Source organism: Blennius ocellaris, assembly GCF_963422515.1.
Source record: "Blennius ocellaris genome assembly, chromosome: 2".
In the NCBI taxonomy this organism is placed as follows: domain Eukaryota; kingdom Metazoa; phylum Chordata; class Actinopteri; order Blenniiformes; family Blenniidae; genus Blennius; species Blennius ocellaris.
Window position 1 is genome coordinate 31,220,336 of NC_137651.1, and position 27,270 is coordinate 31,247,605.

Below are 27,270 nucleotides of genomic sequence, written 5' to 3' on the forward strand. Positions count from 1 at the left end.
GGGAATACATTTTCAAAATATTTGTCCATCTCGATGGGAAAGGACAGAGGACATTTGCAGTGGCCAGCCACTGTTTAACCCAGTGCTCCTTAGCATCAACAACATGTCATGTTGTTGAGCCCAGAGTGCAGAATTAAGCCATTGCCTTTGTTGTTAGAGGAAGAAATCATTGCATCCTTGAAAGGAGAATGGAACAGGGTGCGGCAGTCTGCCACACAGGAATCTAATGTGCCGGGGTTGATCACACTGCTGCTAAAAGCACTCCCGACTGAACACAGACTGTGAGAGATCTCTGTCATTCAAACTCATCACGTGCTTCTAGTGGCAAGTTTGATGATGTTAGTATAACAGCCATCAGTTCAATTATAGTTCTTAAACATTGCTGTTGGTAATTAAAGGGAAAACAGGCCGAGGCTTGAACGTGTCTGTTACTACAAAGAAAGGAATTACATGATTGCCTGTTTACTCAGCAGAGAGACCTAATGCTGAAAAGCTCTTAATTTGCAATGACTGGAGCGACGCCATAATTATTTGTGAAAAGAGTAGCCGGGGATTGAAAGAGGCAATGAAGTGACGCAGAAATCAAAACAAAAGAGTGTGGTGGGAGAAAGTCAATAACGTTTCGACTCACCCAGCTGGAAGAAGGTGATGTCACTCTTGACCCCGGGCCCGGCCCCAGTGCTGGCTGCCACCTCGACGCTGTACCGGATCCCCGGGGCCAGACTGGGAATCAGCACGGAGAAGGTTGAGCCGTCCACTGTGCGGTTGATGTGGTACCTGCTCTCGTTCCCCAGGCACCAAATCTGCCACAAAAAACAAAGAAAGATTATATGGGGGAGTCGAGGAATGATTTCAGGACGACGTTTGATTTTGGCAGCGGCCACCTATCTGTGTTTCTGTAATTGGTCGATCGGCTCACAGTGGGCATTGTGTTACAGCTGCAAGGTGGGAAAACATTCAATAACATCACTTTATGTTATACATGCTGTGCTCCATTCGGGGTCGGGGGCCAAGACACGTCTCGGAATTGACTTACACCAATGAAAAAACAAACGGAGGTTAGCAATCACCCCTATAACTCAATTTAGGCAGAGGTTTGGAGCCGTCACTCCCAGAGAGGAAAGCCGAGTCGAGGCGGGACATGAAGGGAAGAACACATTCACCCCAGCAGGAGGTCTGCTGACCTCCACATCCTGGACCTCTGCTTTCTTTACCTCCTCCCAGCAGCTCGCAGGTTATGTTAATATACTCTTTCCCCTTTGGTATGTGTCATATGCGTGTGTGTGTGTGCGTGCGTGTGTTTCAAGTCAGTGATGGAACTACAAAGGCTTGAAATTTTTCTGTAAGTGCACAGATTGTGGTGAGTGGCAGCGCCGCGAGGGAGCTTGCTCGGTAATGAGCAGCGAGCGCTCTTGACTGGACTTAAAAACCATGAAATTACTCCAAAGTCTATCACCAGAAAACATTTACCTGGAAAATTAACAGTGGCTTAACTTTTTCACAGGCTGTGCCTCATCTATGTCGCACCTATATTCTCAGAGGTTCAAAATGGCTTAGCAATTAAAGTATGGCGCTTTCTCAGTACATTGTATAAGCGGACAGACTCTCAGAATGTAATGTCATTATGAAAAGGGCATACATTATCACGCAAGGATTTGCACATGGGGATTCTGAGAGGCGCTGCAGGGAAAAACACAGATAGAAGACAAGACTGCAATTACAAAAGTGTTTATTCCAGTCTTTATTATTTCCTGTTTCTCCATAAAATGATGGTGAAACACACACTATGTTTTAATACTTCATGTTCAGAGATATTAAGATCATTTCCACTTGTCAATTTTGTCCTTAATTTTAGGGATAGAGCAAGATTTTTTATAGCCAGTCATCAAAAGCTGCATTTGCATATTTATGTCCAACAAATAATATAACATTTAAAGCAAAGTAATTTGTATCTGTAGATGATTGAACAAGATAAAAACTGTCTCGACTCAACAAACCACTCGAGGCATCACCACAACCAGCCGGATAAGGTAGTCCCATCTAAAGAATCTGTCATAGATCTGCACTGTGGTTAATGATTTAATGTAATTACCTTTTGTACGTTTCATGATAAATGTGTTTGAGGAACAGTTGAACATTAAGTTTATGATAAATCTTAGACGTGTGCAACTTCAACATTATGAAAAAGACATAAAATGTTTAGTTAATGTTATGTTTTTCCTGCTTGTTTCTAAATATACCAACAAATGCTACAGAAAGTGGTTTTGTCATTTGAGATTGTGTTCATGCATCATCTCCACCAGATGGCACTGTTTCATAACGTTTCTCTGCCTTGAATTTCTGCCTGCACAGTGGGAAAGCAGTGAGGGCTGCACAAAGGTATACCTCAACTAGGAATTCATCACTTTTCCTCCCAATGTGCGTGTGTTGTCTTTTTCTTTTGTACCTGCTCATTCTGCAGCTCTGATGGCATCCGCTTCACACATCAGCTGTATAAGTCACACTTTGTGAGAACTGAGGTAACCAATGGCTGGTTACTGATGCATTATTTTGTCTTTTTGTGTTACCTTGTACTCCTGGACCACCCCGTTCTGCTCCTCTTCTGGGGGGGGTTGCCAGGATACCATGATGGCGGTTCCATTGTCCCCGCTCTCAGTCACTGTAACCTTACGAGGAGGGGCGCTGGGAGCTGTGGGGGAGACAAAATGAGGAGAAAGCGTATGTTTATACACAATATGTCCTGTAGGAATAAATTCCCCCCATGCATATCAGGTATTCTTTTTCTCTGTATGAGGTTGGGGCTTTTGTACTCATAAATGGCTAATCATCAAAATTACCATGCTTTTATCTGACAACCCAGATTTGTTTTAATGTGTCTTTGTGAGTAAATAAAAGCAAATAATTGTTTACTGAAAACAGACAGGGTGTAATGATGGCGCGGTGTACAGTGGTGTGTGCGTGTATGACTACAAACCTGCGGTTCAACTTTAATTAAACTGAAATAATTATGACGGCAACATTTAAAAGAGGAAATCACAGTGTGAACGAGTGTCAGACGTTTCTCTGCCCGTGAAAGAACAAACATTTATGTTTAGAACCCCGCAAACAATTATCAACCAAGCTGGGAACAAAGGAGACCAGCAGAATGAGATCAAAATACTCCCACACACACACACACACACACACACACACTGGTAAACACTCTGCACTTACATTTCTCTTAAGCGTTTGCTACAAATTAAAATTTGCAGTTGGGTTTCGACCAAACCTCAGCAGACCGCCACAACCACACCCTGCAAAGATTCCGTCTAACACTTTTACCGGGGTGTGTTGTATATGGGTTTCCATACGCTAGGACGCTTCAATACACCACATTTGAACAGAACATAATCCGTCCCTCGCTGCCTGCTGTGAACAGCTGTTGTGCGCTCGCTCTCACATGCAAGCTGTGCACATAAAACTGTGTAAACATGAAAACATGCGTGCACACATGCGAGCACCGAAGCACACACGTTCGCCTGCCCCCACCTTCCTCCAGCGTCTTGCCAATTTTCACATCGCTGTCCGTGCCCTGGAACTCGTTGAAGAAAGGGCGCACTTTGAATTCGTATGTGACGCCCTTCCGGAGCTGTGGCACGACGGCGCTGTCCTCCCCGGGGGTCCGCACCTCGAACACGGCCCAGTCGCTCCTCTGCTGCCCCTCTGGGGAAGGCCTGTACATCACCTTGTAGCCCTGGATGTACTGCGACTGCTGCTCCACCTGGTGCGCGGCGCAGGGAGGCAGACAGCTTGACTTCATTATGTGCTTCACAGTTCACTGAGGAAACTGACAGAGCTGTGATGCAGACTGCGGCATCGCTGGGCGGCCGTGGATTCGTGCGACTGTTAGACCAGCCACTGGATTGAATGGGGTGCTAACTCATCACATCGCCACGCTCTTTATCCATCCACATCTACATCTCTCTTTTCGACTGTCTATGCGCCATTTGGAGCAGCAGTGATTTGTGCAAACCACACTATGAGGTCATTGGCCAAAGGTTCCTCCAAGTCTGGAGCTGGTTAAACGGGCCCAGACTCCCAGAACAGCCCGTCTCATCCTGTCCTTCTCTCTGCTGGCTGCTCAGTCAGGAAAAAGAGCAATCTGTTACACACAGTAGAAAAAGTTGAGCATACGCTAAGTTAAGCGGGATCTACATGAAGAGGATAAGTGTTATTAGGAAGGATTTGTCTGTGAGTTTAATCTCAAGGTAATTAATGTTGCTTTGCGATCCGGCGCGGTTCGAGAATAACTGCTAACCAGTATGCTAATACCTCTATGAGTCCCAGTGGAAGGCAAGCAGCACTGGCTTGTAAAGATTTTAGTGATTTCTTTATCCCTACCACATAAAAGATGCTGCCAGCTCAGGTGGTCTTCATTAGACTGAAAACTGTGCAACCATTTACCACAACACAAAGGAAAATCTAAAACCAAGAAGTCCACGTTGGGAAAAGATTTAAGCTCCGCAAAACAAGGAAACTGTGTCACTTAACGACGGTGTCAGCCTCCCACATGTCATATGTTTTACTGGAACATTCTTGTGAGACAGAGTAACGGGGCAGTAATGTCTTAAATCAGTCTTGACATGTCAGTATCCTTTTCACATTTCCTCAGCGCCATTCATCACTCACTATGACACTTCATAATACCTGGGAATGTAGGGGTGGCCTGATGTCAAACTGGGGATCATTATTAACCTTCAATGTGTTATTGTACAGGCTGATATCGACTATGCAAGGTCGAAAGTAATCATCTACACCTGAACTGTCTGAAAAATAGGACACATGAACCATATGAGTTACATTAGAGCATTGATATTTTATATTCGGCTTGTATCGGGCAAAGAAACAGCAGTGAGCTCCTACTTTCAGTTCTTCCTCTCCCACCTATCCCTTCTAACATCTGCAAGCCATTTTCACTTAAGAGCATGAGTTGGCCATCTCTTTCTTCTCACTTGTATTATTTTAACAGCCATCAAGTGTTTTCAATCTAAGAGGGCACAGACTGGCACGCCGCATGCTGCCATACAGTACTACGTGGTGTTCTGTGGGACTTCGGGCTCCGCAGTCCTGTTTTGTTGGTTCTTCACTGCTCCGCTGTGGATAAAGCTGCAGATTTTGGTGTCTGGCCAGCTGACCAGTCGAGTCTCATGGCAGATGGGCACTAAGAAGACTTGGACTGAGTTCCAGATCCAGAGTCCTTCCTTCTGTAGGCGGCTGTCACACTACTACATATGTTTGGCTGAATGTTTGATGGATTGGCCACAGGCGCATAACTCAACTGACCTTGGAGCTTTAACACCAAGATACACCCATGATCCATATGGCAATCTGCAGCTGGTATCAGATCAAAATGTGCACATTGACGGAGAAAATGCCACTCACGGTCCACTGAACCCTCACAGATGAGGACGAGAGAATAGTGGGGTTGTGCAGATGGATCACTACTTCTCCGAGCTCACGCTGGATCTGACGATGGTCCACCCCCTGACTGGTGGGGGGGATATCTGTGTACAGGCACACATAGAATAATCAGAGAAAGATCCACGTCTTGAAATGTAGAAATATGCAGACACCTCCGCAGTGTGTATTGAATTTGGCATCTGTAATAAAGCAGCTCTCACCTTGTGTTTTCACAGCATCAGTGATAGGACTGGGGTCGCTCAGCCCATAGGCATTGGCTGCCCGTACGAGGAAGAGGTAGACGGCACTGGGCTTCAAGCCCTTCAGTACAAATGACTCAGTTTTCACATGCTCTGCCAAGGTCTGCCAGCTGCTCCCTGATGCATGACTGTGGACACATAAACAGAGATAATTAAACTTTAAGCGGTTTTAAATGAAGCTGTACTGTAATCAGTTCATTGATGATTAGCTTTACCTGAAGGCCTCTACAACATAGGAGGTGGGAGTGGCTCCAGAATTAAGGTTAGGTTTCCAGGAAAGGGTGATGGAAGTGCGGCTAACATCGGTGACCTCTGGTCTGAACGGAGCACTGGGGATCAGGTTTGGGTCAGTGGGCCTGTTTGGCTGGATGGGGGCTCCAAATTCTGTAGATTTAGAAGAGAGGAGACTTATAATAGGAATGTTGGTTATTGCTATTCCAGAAAGCCCACCAAATCTACCATCTGTCTTCTTTGTAAGTACTGCCCTCCAGTGTCAAGGAACAAAATGTGCACTTGTTAGAAAAGGTCAACTGTTAAACACAGAGTTTGTTCCATTGCACAAAATAGTGGATTACCTTGCACTTCTAAATAAGCTTTCCATGAAGCTTCTCCACTGGGCGTTGAGGCGATGCAGGTATACGTGCCAGTGTCACCGAGCTGAAAGACGAGAAGACAGTTTTGTAAACTGGAGGTAAATATCCTCCTCCTCCTCCCTCACTCCACCCCTGCCTGGTGTTTTCTGTTTCCCACCAACACTGATCTGCTTATTGACATTCTGACAGAGTCTGTGGCGGACAGCTGTCATTGCCTGATAATCTCAATATCATCTCATTTATAGCAGAAACTGTGAGGAAGCAGCTGGAAAGGCCAAGTGGCAGACCATTGCTCGTCAAATGGAAAAGAGTTTCACAGGCTCACACACTAATTGGAGACCTTTTTCTGTGGGTGCCGCCTCCTCTGAGAGCTGAACATGGAGGCGAAAGCGCTCAACAGTCGGTTTGAAGGCTATATGGTTCAACCTTGATTACTCATGTGCTTGTTGGTAAGAACTTGATGGAAAACTGTAGTCAGTGGTGTTGTTCATACATTGTACAACCAAATGACTAAAACACCCCGAGGGGTCTCTACTCTATTCTTACCAGAGATACAATTAAAAAAAATTTCATTTTAAAATTCCAAAAGTAACAATTGATCTGCATCTGTATCAAAAAACTCAAAATGTACATGGCAGACAAACAAATCTGTATGTGTGCCAGGAGTCTTTTATATGAGGATGAGGAGAAAAAAAACAAGTTTAAAAATAAGTGGTCAAGAAATCTTCATTTGGCAAGAGGATCTGGATCCAGACCAAACACAAGCCGTCATTTTCTTGGCACAGTGCCACAATTCCTCCAGATTTAGATGAAATCTGTTGAAATGTTTCTGATGCATTGGACTCACTAACAGCCTAATAACCAAAACAATCCTCTCGGCCAAGTTGAAAACATATGAGTGTTCTCATTTTCCTCCCAAGAAATGTCTGCTCTATCAAACGCATTTAAAAGTTCCATGTAGAACTAATTATTCTGAGGGCTACAAACACAGATGTGCAAGAAAAAAGCTGAGAGAAAATGTAAAAGAGATAAATGACGTAGAAGCTAATCCTGCCAACAAGGTGTGTATTTTTTTCCAGCAGCAGTAGAAAAGGAAATCAATTAAAACCAAACGGCAACAGCATATACGATGCAGAGCCAGATGACATAAATTACCCCTCACATCTGAACATCTTCATTAAAATGTTGTCCAGGAGAAATGACAAGTTCATTAATGTGAAGCGCCTGTAGAGTTGACTGCGCTGCAGCGGGAGTAGGGAACCGATGCATCCCTCCTGCCTGCGCGCTGGCGGCCCAATCACACAGTCATCTCCTCGCCACACGACATGCCAGCATCCATCACAACACCGCGAGCTGACGTGAACTTTGAACCCGTGACGCCTCCATCTGGAAGACACGTCAGCACCCCCCGCCTGTCTCCCCGAAGAGTGTGTTCAGCATCACACAGCTTGCCATTGCACGCACACACACGCACACAAACACACACACACACACACACTCAGAACTCGGTGTGCTCGCTGACTGACAGGAACTACAGACTGTTCAACTTCACAGAATCCATTTGGAACCTGCTTCGACTGACTGACAGCCCACTGTGGGCTGGTGCTGGCAGGAACGCGTGCTTTATTTACCAACCAGCAGGAGTTTGCGAGGCATATTATGGTGGTGATATAGAGAACTTTGAGGTTTATGTTAATAGATTCAGACATGAAAACCAACCTGATGATGGGATCTAAATTATAAACATAATTTGTCTTTGGGCAAGGTGGGTGAAAACAACAGTCAATGCTTAGTCAATGCATTTCCACAATCAATCACTGAAAATGCCTGATAACTAAAAAGGGATGTGAGCGTGTTTGCACATGTCCAGGTGCTTTACCTTTGCATAGCGGATCTGTAGCGCGCCCGTGTCCAGCTGTTTAACCCTGGAGTCGTGCGTTGACACCAGGACACCGTCCTTCCTCCAAAGGATGGTGGGGGTGGGAATCCCAGATGTCACACAGTTGAAGACCACGGTACCATCCACAGCCACGGTCTGATTGGCCGGGCCCTGCCGGATGACTGGTGGCGGGCGGTCTGACACGACTGCATGAGGATTAGCAAGCAATCATTTGGTTAGAAGGTGATGATGTGGCATAGCAGAGCGCCCCCCCCCCCCCCCAAAAAAAAAACAAAAACAAATCTGCATTCAGCCAATTAGATGTTGCTCATGGGGGAAAACACATAAAAGGTGCAGAATGGTGAGAACTGGACAAACAGCCTGTAAGAATGTGAAAACTGCTAGTGGAGGAGGAATTACATCCAATTTAAAGAACTGGAAGCAATTTTCTAATCATTCAGCAGCAGGAGTCGAACATAGCCAAATAAAAACAGAACAATTAAAATGAAATGGCCTCGGATTCTCTGGTCCTCTCACTGCAGATCCACCAGACGCCCAACAGAATGCACAAGAATGTTTGCAGCCAACAATTCCCTGGCCCATCCCCCAGCCATAAAACACCAAACAAAAAAAGAGAGCTTGAAAAGCATCTAGCCAGAACAGACAATGTTATTAGTACGAGGACGTTCGGACTCCTCCCCACCTCACAGCCTGTGAACCTCGAGTGTTCAACCAGGAGACACAGACACACAAAGACAGGGGGATGAGAGTGTGTATTTCACACAAAGACAAAGGTTTTAATGAAGTCAAAATGTCATAAAAGGCAAAAATAGAACATCTAAGAACGACTGATTCACTGAAAAAAATTTTTATTTTCATTTTGTCTCGGCTGTGAGTCGTTCGTCAAGCTCTCACTATGTAGACTGTCGGCCTCCCTCTGATTATTATTTTTATTCATGGTGCTATTGATGGCCATTACTGTCGGACCAACTGATTTACTAGCAAGTTGCATTGTCAGTGAGCAGAATCTAAAGGCAACACATAATGATGTATGTGTGTGTGCATACATCTCCAGAAGCACGCTGTGGTGTAATCTGCAGGCTGCTTTGTCTTTGCCTTTGTGCTGCGGATGGTGCAATTACTAAAACATTGTCAGCATGACCTGTAATTACCAGATCTGCCTGTGGAGAACTGGTGGCCTCAGACCGGCCCGCTCGCTTTAATAACTGTTATTATTATCTAGAGAGCACAACAGAATGAGAGAGAAAAGAGCACAGCAAGTGGAAGCGCAGCATCGTAGCCCTTAAATGAAGAAGGACATTTGGTAAAATGAAGGGATGATTCTAGGTGTGTCATAGGCTGAGTAATAGCTGCGCTGATCACTGTGGGAATAGTAGAAATGAAGCCAAGGCTAGTGCACCAGGCTGACAGGGATTGGGGAGCGGTGTAATTAGAGGACCAGCTCCAGACCTCACCACATGGTCACATTCCTCCAACGGTAGACAGCAACAAGCCAGCCATGGAATACCAAAGGAGACATTAGCCAGTGTGAAGCTAGTGAAGCCAAACACTGAGCCTCGGTCTGGGAGCACAGGCACCAGAGAGTCTCTACCTCTGACAGGAACACATAGAACTGTCCAGACCAAACCTCACAAACCTCAATTTGGATATTAATATGCTCTACAGTGTGACCGCAGCAGTACAGATTGAACAGCATTATATCCATGAGCCAAAGATGATCTGAAATACCAATATTTATCTGCTCAACTGTGCTCTTGGTGCTTCTGATTCTATGTGAGGTTTCCTTATTCACAGGAACTGTCTTCAAATGAAGGCTACGTACCATCGGTGACCTCGAGAAGAGCCTTTGTGATCACGCTGCCGGCGATGTTAAGCGCTTGGCAACTATAAAAACCCATGTCTGAGCGTTCGGCATCCGTGATAGTCAGGTCTCCAGTCTGAGACACGGAGAATCGGCTGGAGGGTTGAGGAGGCTGGTAGGAGAACAGCAGGTTCTAAAAGAAATGAATGCAAATTAGTGACGTGTTAAAAATAGGTTAAAGATGTCATTTCGAAGATAATGTCCAAATGCAAACAACCATCTTTAACCATTAGGACCCAAAGCAGTGTGGATATGCATCTTTCTCTCTGTTTATGTACCGTAAAATGTGTTTGACTTTGTTGTAGGGGCATTTGTGGAGATCACATGCATTTTATTGGACATCTCTCTTTACAAAGATGACATAATCCAAAACGCGTTCAAGTTGCGCTCAACCCAAAAAGAAAAGTTATTCCAAGCTTTAATGGCTTAAACTGTCGCATATCAGGTGTCCACAAATCTTTGAATTATTTACTGGCGTGTTCAACACTGTTCAGCACATCATTCAAGTCCATTTTCCCTCTTGTTGGATTGACTCATATTTACCTGACTGCCTTCCCGCTGCCAGAAAATGGCTGGTTGAGGGTTTCCAGTGGCTTCGCACTGGAAGGTGACAGTTCTGCCAACGCCAACCACCTGGTTTCTTGGTCTCACCACAAATGCTGGGGGCACTGAAGGACAGCCATGGGAATGGTTAGCCATTGAACAGACAAACAAGTATATGATTCATAGAAGTAGTTTGGACAATTTTTGAATCAAACACAAAACCTTTAGCAGCAGCTATTATGCTTGTGATCAAATCAGCTCTTAAGAAATACTGTGTGTCTAAATGTTGTGCAGGGTGTGCACACAGCAGATCAAACAATATGCTGAGCAAATTCAAAATGCAAGTAAATTATTGATGTAATGAGTAGAAAAAACAAGGGTCAATCCTGTGCCCCTCATTTGCATTGGCCAGGGTGTGGACCATAAAAATTTACATGGAAATAGAGAATACATTTCAGCCATCTGTCCATGGTGACACCCTCCAACAGTGAAGGACTAAAGCAGGAGGCAGCATCTATGCATCTTAATGACATATTCCATCTAAGAAAAAGTGTGGCGACACAGCCCAATGTCACACGTGCAGCTTTACAGTGACACTGGCTTCATGGGTCTCTATGTACGGACACACACAACCTTAATGTAGAGTTCAAGAGGGAGGCTGCTTTACGCCTTCACCACAAAAGAATTCTGATTATGTCTGCAAATATTACAACTCTGACAAATATTTAATCTTTTTTTCTATGGGACAGTATAATATGTAAAGTATTGCAATCTGAAAACTGTCACTTGAAATATAGACACAATTTGTCCGTGAATAAGAAGGAAATTTGTTAATGCATAAATAAAAAAAAAGAAATAATAGAATGACATGATGCAGCTTTACCTTGGAGGCCCAATCTGAGCTTTTTTTTTTTCTTTTTCTTTTTTTTTTTTACCCATTAATGTCCTTTTGTCACCGTTGCCCATGACAACAGAAACATGAATGCTGATTGGAGGGTGGAGAAGTGATGGAAGAAGGATGGAGGGGGGTTGTGACAGCTTCCTGTCTCTGTCACTTCGGTGAATAGGTGACGGATGACATTTCAACTTACCAGACCCGACTAAAAAGGGAACAAAAACACAAAAACAGAAAATCCAAAGATGAATAAATAAATAATAAAACGGCATGACATAAAGAGGAGAGATAAGGAAAATATCAATGAGATGTCCATGGTACAAACAATCATGTCACTATTTGAATACAAGACATATCATCTTTAACCCTGCAGTCAAACCGTGAAACATGCAGCAAACAATGATTACAGTGAATCAACAGAATGCATAAAAACTGAACACATGAGTTTTCTTTGTCTTGAGGCCTGTTTAAGAACATGAGAAAAAAGACAGGAGAATGAGCACAGATGACTCCATGAAGCACGCAGGACAGATGTATTATGTTCAGCAGCATCATACTTTGCTTATTTGTTTTTCCTCCTTTACTACCAGGTGTTACATGAAGGTGAAGATCCTGGTGTGCTAAAGGTTTAGAACATGAGGAGCACAGCTAGATCACTGTCCCACGGACAGAGGCCTGCAAATGTAAGCCTGGACCATAAAAACACAAGGTGAATGTTAACTGTCACTCTCTGGTCGTAAATCTCCCCCGGCCAATCAGTCACCTTATCTAATCTGTCTGCCTCAACGGCTCCCTCGGAAACATAAACGCTGTCAGTCAGAATAATGACCGGCCCCCCCATCCTCCTCCCTCTGCCTATTGCTGGCCTTTAAAATGCAGATAAGGTGCACATCAAACACTCCCCGAAGACGACGCTCTCCACTATCCAAGTGTGAGAGCCCCTGAGTACACATAACCATGAGAACATGCACACCCCAACACACACACACACACACACACACACATCACTTCCACACATCCATTCATGTGTGTCTAAGCCTTTAATTAGGTAACCCTACCTCTCCCATGCTGCTGTGATCACAGTTGTGGACCTGCAGGGAGAGGTGAGCCTTAAATGTGACCTGGCTACTTTATTGTAGGTTTTCTGTTGGCTTGAACATTCAGAAAGGAGTCTAAATGATAAGATGAGGGAGGGATGCCAACACCATTGCAGAGTTCATAACAATAGCAGGCAGGCTCCAAAATCACAGCCCAGTTATTAATTTTGATTTGTTCAGAGCCGCTGTTGAAGGTTGTCATTGGCAATGTGGGCTCAGTTACTGAATAAGAACAATGATGCTGAGATAGAGTGACACAAACCAGTCTTTCCATGCTTCACAAGTAATCACCACTCCAACTGTGCATACTGCTGACAACAAAGTTCCTCTCATGGGTTTTGTTTTGCTCCAGCTCCAAGTCTCCTTCCAGACCCTTTACATGGGATATTAGCAACACTGCTTCGGGGACCAGTGCTGCATTCAGGACATCCCCCACATAAATCACAGCTAACGACAAACTCAACCATCTGAGAAAAAGATAATTAAGATAATTTTCTGAATTGTGTCCAACACGGTCCAAAATAATGCCTTTAAATTCCAATGGCACCCACTGGTAAAGTAATAATGTACTGCACAAACATCATCTAATCACACCAGAACCACTTCATGTCTTTGTGAAGCTCATTAATCTTCAAAACTCTGTTCAGAAAGCTTCTCCACCAAGAGACTCATGTGACTTGGATTAAAGATTTTACAATAAAACTATTAACAAGAGCTGATGACTTAGTCAATGCATTTCCACAATCAATCAATGAAAAATCTTATTTGACATATTTACGAGTCCAGGGGAGGCGTTAGTGGATGGACAAACACGTGCGTGACACAATGATTCACTGATTACGTTCAGTAACGAGAGAAGAGCACACTGGGAAATGGCCCAAAGCACCGCGTCCACAATGTCGCCATTGTTCACTGACAATCTGACCATGGAAGGTGTGAAAATCCCCCAACGTCCACTCAGAGGACTTCTCGCAAAAGAACGTCTGTTCCCAAAAGAGTATTTGTTGCTTTGAAAGCCAATATCATCCATGTCCTGTGCTTTTATACAGGGCTACAATCATTTCCACATATAGTAATCTCTTGCAGGAACAAAGACATTGCATGATTGACTCTGCAGGGAGTTATGTTTAATCATTAAAAAAAAAAAAAAATCTATTTTAATTAAAATGGTTTTATCATCCATTTATACATCACAGCACATTTAGAGGGAAAACTTTACTTCAAAGAATATTTATATTAATTCCACTTTGGCCTTAAATATCGGATAACCAATTTTGCGGTGTGCTTCACTCTGCCAGCGCTTCTCCACCACTGGAATTATTCAATTCAGTCGCTTAGTTATTCTTATGCAGCGGATCAGCAATCCTGCCCCACTTTGACTCTTGATGCAGAGTGACAGCAAGGCCCACTAAACCCACAGACTAAACTTCTGCCCCCCCCACATTACTTTTTGTCTTTGCTACTACAGGAACGACTCATGACCAATACATCGTTTTTCCTACTTTGGCTCATTTGGACCCACAATTACCCAGCTTCTCTTTCCATCCCTACGTCCGCGTCTGTAATTAGAAGCATGTCATTTCCGGGCGTGGGACTGGAGCCTGCTTCTCTTTAATTAGCCGGACTGTTCAGTGCCCTCAGCCGCTCGGGCCTCCTCATGTCAAAGCTTGGATCCGAGACGTGGTTCTAGGATTTCTGAATCCCCCTGGTCTGAGCATCAGTCTCTACGCAATGTAACCGAGAGGACTCAAACGTTTTATATTAAATCATTATGTCTTTCACTTAAAGTCACAGAAAAAAAAAAACCTTTTCAGTTGAATCTTCTAAGCTAAGGTGAAGTCAATTTCAATTATTTGAGCTTCCATGCTTTTGTGAGTTTTATAACATGGGTTGTTGAAGTGCCTTCTCTCTGCATGCAAGCAGCAGCGTATTGGTCTGAGGTTAAGACATTTAATTTCTACTCAGGGCAGGGGAGGTTTTAGCATTTCAAATATGATTCTAAGTCAGGGGAACAACTTATTGAACCAGCGCATCAATGCTGTTGCCTTTCATTAGCGGCGCTTTCACCAGGGAGGGGAGGACGGGTGAGAAAAGGCAATAAGAGAGGTAGATACAGTGTATTGACGGGTGTATTGGCAGGTGTGCCTAATCTTGTTCCTTCAACCAATCTAAAGATTGCTGCTCGTGGAGAAAAGCAGGAAATAATTGGAAAAGGGTGGCCAAGTGAAAATGAAGTATCTGCGTTTTGCAGGTGGGGGTCGTCAGACAAACAGAATTGCCATGTCTCTTTAAATGTCTGTTCCGCACACTACTGGTGGTGACATTAATATGACTGACCTTGCCACAGCCTCCTCTCTTGCCCCCATTTATAGGCGGCTCTCCTCTTCAACACCCCCCCCACCCCCACCACCACTGCCTCTATTCCTACCTCGTTCTGCATCAGTGGAGAGCCACCTCTAAAATCAACCTACTGACTATTCCTTCAACCAATCCCCCATCCTTCTGCACATTGGGCCCCCCCCCTTGTCTCACCCAGCTCCCTACATTCCCATTAGTTTGGCGTTAAATGGCCCCTGTGTTCCGCCGATTCTCAGGAGGGTTTTGGGGGTGATCCCAGCCCCCAGTTGCTCTGAATGGTTCCTTTCTGAATGTTCACACTCTGTGACCGGCTGCTTTATATTCCAACTGTGTTAATAAGATGTCCAATGGAGAGCGCCACTGGAGACCCACAGATATTCCAAAGGTTCACAAATAGTACTGTATGTCTGAAAACCTGGAGGAAGGCAGGCCTCTGGAGAAATGCCACTTGTATTGGGCAAATAAAAATCAATTGCTGTTCGGATCCCAGGTGCACAACTCGAGAGTTATTATGGATTTCTGCGTTTCTTTTTATTAAAAATCAATCCGCTAATTGAGAGCGAATAGTTGAAAGTGATGACCATGTAGTACTAAAGCTGAAGGCAATTAATACACTATGGTCCAGGGTAAATTGCATTTGAATCAAACTACACAGTAACCCAAATCAGAAATTCAGAAAGCATTGAGAAAGGCTGAAAGCACAGAACCGCGTGAAGCTGAACGTCGCAACGTACCGTGGACGGTGAGCGTGGCTGACGCCTCTGCTTTGCCCACCATGTTCTCTGCCACGCAGGTGTAGGAGCCCACATCGGCGGAGACGAGACGGCGGATTTTCAGGGTGTGGTCCTCACGGATCTCATACCTGGGTTGAGGCGAAATACATTCACGTATCAGATGTGGACAAAGTTCAAGACAGCAAAACCAAGCGCTGTGGCAAAGCAGATAACTGAAGAAGTACGAGCAGTGGACAAGTCCTAACCTTCCTTTGGGCAGGTCGCCGTCGTCTTTCCTCCAGCGCACGGTGGGAACCGGGTCACCTCGGGCCTCGCACCTGAACTCCACACTCTGGTCCACTAGCACCACCTGGCTGCTCGGACGGCGCACAAAGCTGGGACGCTCTGCGGAGGGGAAGACAGCGGAGAGATTAAACCTCAGCACAGGAGCATGTTGACATAGTTTTATGCATTACAGCTCTGGGTTGGAGCTCGATTAAAGCTAAAAAAAACAAAAAGGATAAACCAAACACTGTATTGGTTATTATTAATACATTTGAAAACAATCCCACATAAAACATTGTTTTCATATATCAAAATAATCAAATGTTGAATAATCATTGCGTTTGTATACAGAATGCAGCGGAGTAACAGTGTCCATATCGGTCAGAAATAATGAGATTTGATAAACATAAGATAAAATCCAAGTGACTCAAACGTTTTCTACTGTGTGGATTGTTATTTAAGACTTTCATGACACAATAAATTGATAGACGACATGACTAAGACCTGACACAGAAAGACTATTTTTAACCTTCACAATACAAACTCTGACTGTCTCCACTAATTCAATTAAATGGTTTCAGCATTTCAACTTAATTTTTCATATCCACAAAGACTAAAAGTGAATTGTTGCAGACAGATGCTCTGCATGGCCCATCTAAAGGGATTTTAATCCTGAAAACTTTTAAACCTTGACAACAAACTGGGATGGTTTATATTTAGCCAGGAGCTCAGTGCAGCCCTTGTTCATTCTTGACATAATCCAGTGTCATCATTTATCTTTATGAAGTCAGCATTGTTGTCAGTCTTCTCAGAGGAGAGACAATAGAAGGTAAAATCAGAAGTCTGGACATGATCTCCGCCTGGGACGCGGGACAGCGCCGTGGGTCAGAGGTCACCGAGGGTGAAATACGGTGCAGCTGGTCACAGGAGAGAAGCTGCTGGAACCGGCCCAAGATTCATAGTTAAGTGTGAGATTGGAGGCCGGCTCACACTCTGTCTGATAAAGGTCAGTGACACCATTTAGCAGCCTGGGAGATAGACAATCAGAGCTGAACATCGGGATTGTGTTTCATACAGCAGGCAAACAGAAACTTGTGCTGTTATGTGTGTATATGTTCATGTGTTACATGTGACAGAAAAAACACACTGAGGTGATCTAAAAGAGAGAAAGAGGGTCAGTTACCAAGCACTGTGAGTTCGGCTATTTCACTCTCGCGCTCTCCAACCATGTTTGTGCCGACACACACATACTTCCCAGCGTCCGTCTTGCGAGCATTTGTGATCATCAGCTTCCCTCCGCGTATCTGGAAGAGCGGAAGAGTGAAAACAACAATATGAAGAGTGTGAGAGCCAGTCGACGTCTGTGGCTGACACACAGAAAACAGTAAGCGCAACAGCTTAAGCGTCATAAAACATTTCCGGACTGAACTCAAGCCTGCCCGAGGGCATTTAGGTACCGAAACATCATTACTCCACCGTGATAAAATCTACTCAAGAACACATAATGGCTTGATGGTAAAAAATGTTTTTATTGGGCTTTTTGCTCCGAGTTTGTAGAGAGTCCGGCGGCACTGCTGGTGTTGTAGTCTAAACCGCTATCAGCTGGCCTCTTCCTCCCATGAGTAAGACGAGCCAAAGAACACTTTCTCATCCAACACAACCGCAAATCCCCGAGGTAACACCTGAGGCACTGCTGGGCTGAAAACACTTTCCCAGTCCTGTTGAAGCGCTCCGGGACAGTGTCGGCCGACATTATGCAGTGAATCTTTTACAGAGTTGTGTTTTTTTTTTGGTCTATATTTTTCAGTGTGTGCACACACGGCTTGAAGAGAGAGCATATAAACAAAGACTCGAGCATACCCACACCCATCTGCAGATGTGTGCTTGGCCAGGTGAGTGTCATGTCTGTTATTTCCCAGGGCTTTGATTACAGGCCAGAGGAGATGCTTTGTTCTCAGGCAGTCAGAGAGGCAGCCCCAGCTCAGCTCAGGCCCCTCAGCCCCGCTCTCAACTGACAACCATAGCCAGTCAGTGCAGTCGCAGACAAAAGCGTGGTGCTGGAGAGGCGATCTCTGTGCCGAGATAGAGCTTAAGGTTTTAAATACACACATCAGCCTCCCAAGACCAAGACCACCCCCTGCAAGCATGTCACCGATACTCTCATTAGAGAGGCACTGACAGAACGTGACACACAATATTGCAAAAATGTACTCTGACCAGGACGGGCGACCATGTTAAACCCTCTTACACACGTGTTCACATGCAGAATACGATGTCTTAGTTCATCTGCATCACTGCTCAGTTTATATGAAGAAGTCAGGATAAGTCTAAGAGTCTTGAGATTCTTTGGACAACAGATGTATTCTTCTGGTTCTGAAGCATTCCTCGGCTTCTTCAGCCCTGTTTAATATTCATGGTGAAGCAGGAGGCAGAGGGACTTGAAGAGGCTGGAAGGCTGGCTTATTTAGGGCACCCTGTGGTGCTGGAGGGGTTTGAAGTATCATTATGTTACTGTTTGTTTGAGGAAAGGCTTAACAGCTAAAACAGTGTGACACTCACAAAGGCCCAAGGTCAGGGCAGACCAGAGTGAAGGGGGGGGGTGCACTGTTGGTTCCACGCAGCTTTGACATAAGGATCCACTTAGAGCTGCGTCCACTCTATCCAGACTTCAACCTCTGTGCGTCTGGAGCTGTTTGCTATTCTCTACAGGCACATTTGGTGGGCCAGAGCAGCGGGGACTCTGAGAGCCAGCGAAAGCAAATGAATGCTGCAGCGGCGCGCTTTTTCTCTGCGTGCAACATCCTCTCAGCCCAACAACAGTGCAGGACACAGGCTGCTGAAAGCCCCGGCAATCTGACCATTATCCCTGAATTACAGGGAGATGGCTCTATCCCGTTGCCTTTTGTCTCATGTCATTTGGCAATGCTGATAATGCAAAAGCCTCAATTCACCACCAGTCCTGTTGGTATAGACACAGCGGTTCATTTTCCGGGCCGATAATTAGCCACAACTATTGCACAAAAGGAGGAGGACAATGCAAGCATTAATGCCACTGCCGACAGACACTTACTCTGAAAACACAATAAATTGGGCTTAAATACAAGCAGTTCGCCTTTTCTGCTTATTTCTCGCTCCACATTATTCCTTGAAAGACCAGTTAGGTAAAGTTGAAAGAATGTGGCCAGCTGCAGGGACATCAAGCGACCTCGGTGTTTACGGCTCAATGGAGACACTTTTCACAACTGCCCTACATGAAGTCACAAATATATGTGGCACCGCGCAGCATGCTGCTGGAATTAACACATCGCGTACAAGAATAGATGAAAACAACATAGTTGGTTCTGCCCTTTCTGAAGTTCACTCTGTTTTTTTTTTCTTTTTCTTTTTTCTTGCAAAGTGTAGTAAAGTGCAGATAGAAATTCGCTCTGCAGGTGGTCCGGGACCTTGTTCTGACCAACATTGATCACCAAGGAGACTGCACGTTTCACCAGCATGTTGCAGGGTGGGAAGAGTGAACTCAGCCAAACATAATGCAGGCCGGGGGGGGGGGGGGCGCTCTATCACGAGCTCAGCTGTTCATCACATTAAACAGATTTCAAACACAGCTTCCATCTTTCCACTTCTATATTCGCTTTGAGCATCATTACTACACTATAAACATACTTGCGCCCTGTGACTGTCCTGCTTCTAACACAAGTTCATCTGGTAACATGGGAGTTCGTAGGACACCGTCCAGACTCCCGTCTGTCACCACGGTTGATTACAGATATTTAGATGGCTGTACATGACGTCTAGCACTACTTTTAAAGTGGCCATTTGGGAACACTTAGTCTGTGAGGTTATGTGCTCGACAGGAAGTTTACAGTGATCACCACCAGCTGGTCCTGACCCCGAATCCTCAATTCCAGCAATGCTCCAGGCTACAAGGACACAACTGTGAGTCAGGATCCTCAAAGTTTGTTCAAAGGATTTCCCATAACTGTGCAGAAAATCACTTCTACAGCAATGACCAGCAAAGTCCTCGTGTGTGTGTGTGTGTGTGTGTGTGTGTGTGTGTGTGTGTGTGTGTGTGTGTGTGTGTGTGTAATACTAAGATGAAACTAGGGTGTTTTGTGCTCAAAGCACTCTGCTTTTAACATTGCAGTTAACAGCAGGAGGTCGTTTGTCATTAAATGTTTAACAAAATTGAAATATTAATAATGAAATAGATAACTATATTTTTCTTTTATCTTGAAGAAAATTAACTAACCGGCATAATCTCTTGTCAGTATTTGCAACAGTTTGATTAAAAAAAAAAACAAAAAAAAAAACATTGCCAGTGCATATCTGCAATCATAGCTGAGCTAATGTGTTTAATGAAAAATGGAAATGTGTGAATTTGAAAAAATAATATGAGTAAATACTACCACTACGTGGCAAAAATACCATCGTTATCGCTGCTCATTGGCCAAACTCAGGGACAGATGTGATTTATCTCTCTTTAAAATTGATTATGTGCTTGTTTCTCTCAATTCTGGTGCTCAACGGTCACACACGGGCTCTTATTGTACTGGCTGTTGCTCACAAAAAAAAAACTGAAAGAAGAATACTTGCAGTGTTTAGAGGTTTGAATTGCAACAGGACTAAATATGTCCAAAGTCAGCTGGTCTGCATACACAACTGTCCTCTTGTACAACCCTATTAAACACAGCCAACAGTGATAAATCACTGTTTCGACTCGCACACCAATGAAAAAGTATTGTACACAACGGTCGTGGGCTGGTTTTCATTACCGTGCTTCAGCCACACAGAATGGAATAACTTTATTAGTGCTTTATATTTATTATCTGGGCAAGATTGGATTTTCCATGACTGTACCGCGAAGGTCGCTACACTGTCAGCACTTGGGGGGCCAAACTATTTAGCGATTCCGAAACATGCAGACCTAAATCCCCACTCGTAAGATTTTTTAAAATATGATCCAGACCGGCTCCTAAATGCTTCCTACTCAACACATCTTACCCGAGAGCTGAGTCAGAGCATTGACCGCCTTAAAGCACACATCCCATCAGCAGAATCAAACCACTCTTGCTGTTGAGGGAAAACTACAACAGGCACAAAGTTGTGTTTAACAAAAACCCATTTAAGCCGGGATTATTCACGACTGATCTGCATTAAGCAAACTCTTAGAAGCGATTGGTGCCATAGTGCTGGCTCTGCTGCTCTTTTAATTAAAACGGAATAATTAGTGGTTTCACAAATAAATAGATGCCGAGATTCTCCAGCATCGCTGCTGAGCATCACTTTCTACTATTTGATTTCAGTCAGCTCATTTTCAACCCCCGATCTACACTTCTCCTGGTTGGTTTCATCAGCAGCCCATCTCCGATCGATGTACTGCTGCTGACTAATGACGCAGGACTAATTGTACAGTACACCTCCGGTACTGAGTGCTTTAGTCACAGCGAGGGTGCGTTTTCTAGTTTGAAAAGCACTTGTGAATAATTAACCTGAAGTGACAAAAATGAGGTGATGTCTTGCACCACTGGGTCATTCTTTCTCATACGTCGAAAGAAAAGTGTACAAAGCAGGGCTTAGAAGATTGCTCGCCAGCAAAAAACAGCTTTAAAGACCAGAAAGAAGAGACTTACAGTAATCCTCTCGTCTCGGTCATCGATATTTACGCCGTCTTTTTTCCAGGATATGGTGGGCTCAGGATGTCCGCGAGGAGGCTGACACTCTAGAACCGCTGGCTCTCCTGCTGCCACAATCACATCTGCAGGGTTTTGTCTGAAGTCGTCTCGAAGAACTGCAAGAAAACAGGCAGAAGAAGAGCAAATTGAGCATATAGCCTTCTGGTGTGTAGTATGCCATTCCAGCAAACAAATACACACAACGTGTGAGAATTTCCCTGTTAAAAACAATCAATATATAACAGCAGGCATAATAAATATCAAGACTGAATTAGTGGAGAAAGCATTGATGAACCAAGAAGCCGATATGAAGGATGGTGATTTTATTACATTTAGAACTGGCTGTTTTTGACAGCCTGCTCTCATTTCTTCACTTATTTGCACTGTCAATAAGCTTCACAACAGAGTACAATGAACACACACATGTGTCCATCAGTGTCTTTAATAGGAGTGACCTTGATTTTTGTTGACTGAATGCGTAGCACCTGCAAGACGCACGCACAGACACGTACGCCTACGTGTTTTGTATTGAGGGGTTTTTTTTGTCGACAATGCATTGGACTACATTCATTTCCTGCAATTTTGAATAATCAAAACCATAACTACTCCGCGACCATAACCATTAACTAACCCGAACCTGAGACTGACCCACAGATCAGCCTCTACCTCAAAATGTTTGATTCCTTTTTCGTAATGAGGACATGTTTTGTGTTCCCACAAGGATGCCAAATCCTCATAATGTTAAAGTGTAAACATATTTCTGTCCACACAACAGGAATATATCACCGCACGCACGCGCGCGCACACACACACACACACACACACACTGTTGGCTGATCATCACATCTCCTTCATCACTTCTTCATCTCTCCTTGACACTGTATTTACACCCACCTCCGCCTCATACACCCGTTCTATCTGGACTTATCTCACCAAGATCCAATCGACTACGACTGTCTTGGAAAGGACTTTAGTAGAATATGCTTCATATTTGCATGGGTTTTTTTCAATGCTAGAAGTGATTTAAAAGAGATGATACAGCCATGCAATGTTCATGATTTCAATACAGCTTTACATTCCCAGATTTAATTTGTTGATACAAATTCAGAAAGACGAGTTGAGCAACAGAGATTTTTATGTGCAGCTAAATGCAAAGTTAGAAATCCCATCAAACGTCAAATCTTTAACAGAATATCACATTTCTGTCAGTACTAACTGGTAGCTACAACAACACAGATCAATGCATATCGGTTTTCTGAGGGGAAGAGAAACAGCATCGCCGAACTCCATATCTGAGGTGCTAAAGATAAACTGCAGATTTATTGAGAGGAGAGAGTAATGAAAAAGCAACAAGATCCTTTCTGCAGACAATCATTTTCCCGGCTCCATTGCATATAAACCATATAAAAACAGCGCTTGTATTTTGGAAGTTAGGCCACACACAAAGCCTGCATGCTCAGCACAGTGTGTTCATGCCCACTGTGGTGGAAAAAGGTTAAATGACTCTTTACTTGTGCTTTGTGCATAAAATACAGATTTTGCCTTCTGTTGTCTGTTCTAAAAGTCATCTCAGCCACAGATCAAGGTCAGAAGGAGCCCTCACCTACTGACAGCCTACGCATTCTTGGCTGACCCTTTTAAGCACTTAATGACTCATTGTCAAGTCCAGAAACTGCTTTTTCTGACATTAAGTCATATTAAGGACACTTGCTATAGATGTAGTCTAACCCTCTTTTGACTGTACTTCGATTCAGGCCACTTGGGATTATTTTAATATTCTAGGTATAGAAATGTATAAACAAATTGTGCACTGAGAGTCTGCCTCTTTGTCCAAGTTAACTTCAGCTTTCACTTTATGTGACATGCTGGTTAACCACACTACGAGGTCCCGAGGCTCATGATAATGAGTAGTATAAGCTCCTCAAGCTCAGTTTCTCTGCTTTCTCATGCTTTTTGAAATCTCCATACAGGAAAACAGTGTTGGAGTTATGCTGATGAGACATTTGCCAATTCGGTGTCAACTCTTCCTTGACATCCACAGTCACAATCACATTGTTCAGAAGCAAATCTGTGTGTGGCTCCTTAAATTCCCTCCAGGTAGTCTGATCCATCGCAAGTTCAGCAGTGCAACTGCCTGATGAGTTCATTTTCTACAGTTTAAAGTAGATGTAGTCATCCTGGAATGCAAAGGTAAACATCAAACATCCGATCCATTAGAGCACCAGCTCTATCTGAAGCAACACGTCCATTTACATCGGCTGAGCCAACCTGCCCATCCTCACTGAGGTCCGGTCATTCTTGATCATCACGGTCTCGCTTAACTCAAAATTGCAATTTTTTTCATAGTCATACAAAAGCTTCATGTAAACTACCTATGTCAGTTCGAGGCCACACAGTGCTGATCAAGTGTATACAAACTTTTGTTTTTACTTGTTGACCATCAAGGAGTCTGAACCCTATGTTTGACCGAAAGAGCTCAGCGACTTTAAGTGCGACAATAATTGCAAATCGTCTCCTCTCAGTGGGTTTGTACCTCCCCTGCTGGCTTAAGTGTAACTCTTTTAGCTAATATCCACATGCATGCGTCCCCCTGGAAATAAAAAAGGATGTGTGGGGGAAGAAACAGAGGGGGGGAAAAAAGAAATGCTGTATTGACTTGTTGGAGGCCCGAGGGAGAGCTGGCATCATTCGGTGTTTATACCAACAGCACGGTGACCTCCAGCCCTCCTCAACAGCACTCACCCCCCCCCCACCTCGCTGCCCTCTCTCCTCCTCCAAACCAACACCTCTTTGTTATAAACACAGCTGAGAGCAGCACAGCAGACAGCTCTGAACATCTGCGTAGTGGAAAACAAAATCCTCTGGGATGGATGCAGAGCAAACAAGGAGACAGAAACACCAGACAGTCAGACAGACAGACAGACAGTCGGACCCGATCGAGATGAGGTACAAAACCTCAACTCTGTTGCCAGAAGCCCTGTTAGACCTAAAGAAAGCATCTGGCCTTGCTTCTTCCTGTAAACCTACTGAAGAAGACCTCATTCAGCCTCACTGTTCCTGCTCTGGGACCCAGAATCAGGTGATTAAAAAAAACGTGATAGAGAGGCTCTCACGCCGAGTGCTGTCTTGAAAGTGTGGTGTGTGTGTGTGGTGTGGTCTGTATCTGTGTTTGGGATAATGAGCCTACTCTACCATTCTGTCTCTCCAGTGAGCCTGCAGCTGTCCCCTAGCAGATAATATTTCCTGGGCTATTAACAGGGAGGCCAGACACTGTGTGTGTGTGTGTGTGTGTGTGTGTGTGTGTGTGTGTGTACACACAGAGATTTTCAGTTTGTATCTTAATATGTGGAAATGGGCCAAAGTCACAGGTCCCAGCATGAAGACGCCTCTGTCCTTCCTGGATTTGCTCAAATATGCTGATGATAGGATGGACCTGAGTCCATATCCGGACTTGGACAGCTTTCAATACGCTTTGTCAAGGTAAACAATTCTGCATCACGTTTTTCCTATGTTCAGAATAAAACACTTCCAATCTCATTGAGCTCACACAGCTGACTGTATCTACACCAAGCTCATCTCTCCTGTCTATACAAGCAGTTCAGTTTGCAGTGGCAAACATCTGCTGGGTCCTGCCAGGTCCCCTCTAACCACACTTCACTGTACTCTGTAATAAATTGGCCCTCTGGTTCACAGTAGCAAAGTGAAGCTGTGCTGACACTAACACAATTAGCCGCCATCGTTTCTTACGTTCAAGCTCTGCATGAGAGGTCGTTGGCGATGGCTGCACTCTACTCTGAAAACTCTCAGGTTCATCACCCGCACAAGCGCTCCCCTGTCCACACACACACACACACACACACACACACACACACACACACACACACACACACACACACACACACACACACACACACACACACACACACACACACACACACACACACACACACACACACACACACACACACACACACACACACACACACACACACACACACACACACACACACACTCTTTTCCTCAGGAAATTGAAAACAGATGTTTAAATGTCAAATTAAAATGAGATTCCCGTGCTGGCCCTCCAACATTAATGAAAATGAAGACTTAATGCCACACACAAGTCTGGGTGGGAAGATCAGATGAGCTTTGTTATGAGGAAATTAAACCAAGTAAAACAAGCTCCCTGCAAACCTTTGGAAGGATACAAAAACAGACCCACCAGGGATTTAAAGGTTTATCAGAAGGCACCAGGAGTCAATCCTGCAGAGACACTGAGCACGGCATGAGTCTTTGAGTTTTTCCTCCAAACAGACTGGACATGGCCAGCCGCACGAAGAAAGCAGAATGAATGACAGAGAGCAGAAAAGAGGACTAAACAAAAAAAGAATATCTGCAATAGGACTAGAAGGCAATCTGCTGCTTCTCTTTTCTTTCTCCTCTTGTGTCCTGAAGGCAGTTGAACGTCATGCTAATCGGGCTGAAAATCATCATCAAGTTACCAAATGATACCGAATGATAACACATCTCTAATAGCACCAAGAGATTCTTAGGTATATCTGACAGCCTAAACACTCAGCTGCTGGATTTGTCTTATTGTATTGGTATTTAACATACTCTGTAATTATGTTCTATTAATTTCCATTTAGTCTTTTATGGGGATTAAAAACGCCAAACCAGAAAGAAACACAAGACAATGTGCATTACATTTCATGCAAAGTAAACAGTAACTGGCACAATAGAATATCTGCTCTGTTTTGGTCAAATAACAGATTGAAATTAAAAACAGCTTACAGTGGATGAGCTGCCCTGCAGAACATTTGTGCTTTACTGGACAACGTAATTCCTCTCCCCCTCCACGAGAGCTGTTTACGCCCTGGGCCAGAACCCGGTTTGTTTCACAGTGCAGCTCCGTTGTGTGCTTCTCCACCGATCTCCACCTCGCCTCCAGCTCTGTCCTGTGAGACAAACACCTCTCCTTCTCTCTCTCAGTGCAAACTCCCACTTTGTCTCTAAATTTCTCTCTCCCCCTCTCAGCATTAGACCCGCTCATCTCACCTCTGGCTCCAGTCACACACACTGAGCAGCTCACATCAAAGATGGGCTTGTAGCGATGGCGTGTTAACCTGTGGCACTTCACTGCAAAGGCTCCTGCAGATGGATCATTGGCCAGAGGCATGAATGCAGTGTGTTTGTGTGTGTTTGCACTGTACAACTCTGTAGCTTTGCTGGTGGGCGTGATGCTATAAAAGGACTCCTGCTGTACGCTGGAGAACTCCTCTCTCCCTCCTCCATCTTATTCCTTTGCTTCACCTCTGACCCCTCCACCGCAGAGCTGATCCTGGACACATCTCTCTCTCTCTGAGTCCGACTTGTTCTCCTCTGCACTGAGCGCATGGCCTCTCATTGCCCCTGCAGACACTCTATCCTTCCCGGCAGCATGCACACTGCCCTCAGCATGCCCATAATGCCGTCTGGCTGAGATTATTACAGACATAAACTTCACTCCCATGCACACGCATACAGCGGCACAACTGACAAGCGGGGAAGTTGTAAATAACCGCTGACATTATAATAAAGCCATCTCACATTTCAAACTTCTCAATGTTTTCATCTTTTAAGGAACTAATTTATAGATTTCACATTTAGGCAGATTT

The 27,270-nt window shown here is 44.4% G+C and overlaps 1 protein-coding gene across 1 annotated transcript in view; it reads right to left on the reverse strand.

The window, feature by feature from the left end:
- robo1 (roundabout, axon guidance receptor, homolog 1) overlaps window positions 1–27,270 on the reverse strand; it is a 138,362-nt gene that overhangs the window by 32,463 nt on the left and 78,629 nt on the right. The window contains exons 3-16 of the mRNA XM_080507465.1: window positions 21,575–21,732; window positions 17,128–17,248; window positions 15,926–16,064; window positions 15,681–15,808; window positions 10,597–10,721; window positions 10,015–10,186; window positions 8,172–8,377; window positions 6,275–6,356; window positions 5,915–6,083; window positions 5,661–5,827; window positions 5,422–5,543; window positions 3,529–3,760; window positions 2,568–2,689; window positions 632–803 (exon numbers count right to left, since the gene is read on the reverse strand). Coding sequence (XP_080363591.1) covers window positions 632–803; window positions 2,568–2,689; window positions 3,529–3,760; window positions 5,422–5,543; window positions 5,661–5,827; window positions 5,915–6,083; window positions 6,275–6,356; window positions 8,172–8,377; window positions 10,015–10,186; window positions 10,597–10,721; window positions 15,681–15,808; window positions 15,926–16,064; window positions 17,128–17,248; window positions 21,575–21,732 — 2,115 coding nt within the window. The remainder of the gene's footprint in view (window positions 1–631; window positions 804–2,567; window positions 2,690–3,528; window positions 3,761–5,421; window positions 5,544–5,660; window positions 5,828–5,914; window positions 6,084–6,274; window positions 6,357–8,171; window positions 8,378–10,014; window positions 10,187–10,596; window positions 10,722–15,680; window positions 15,809–15,925; window positions 16,065–17,127; window positions 17,249–21,574; window positions 21,733–27,270) is intronic.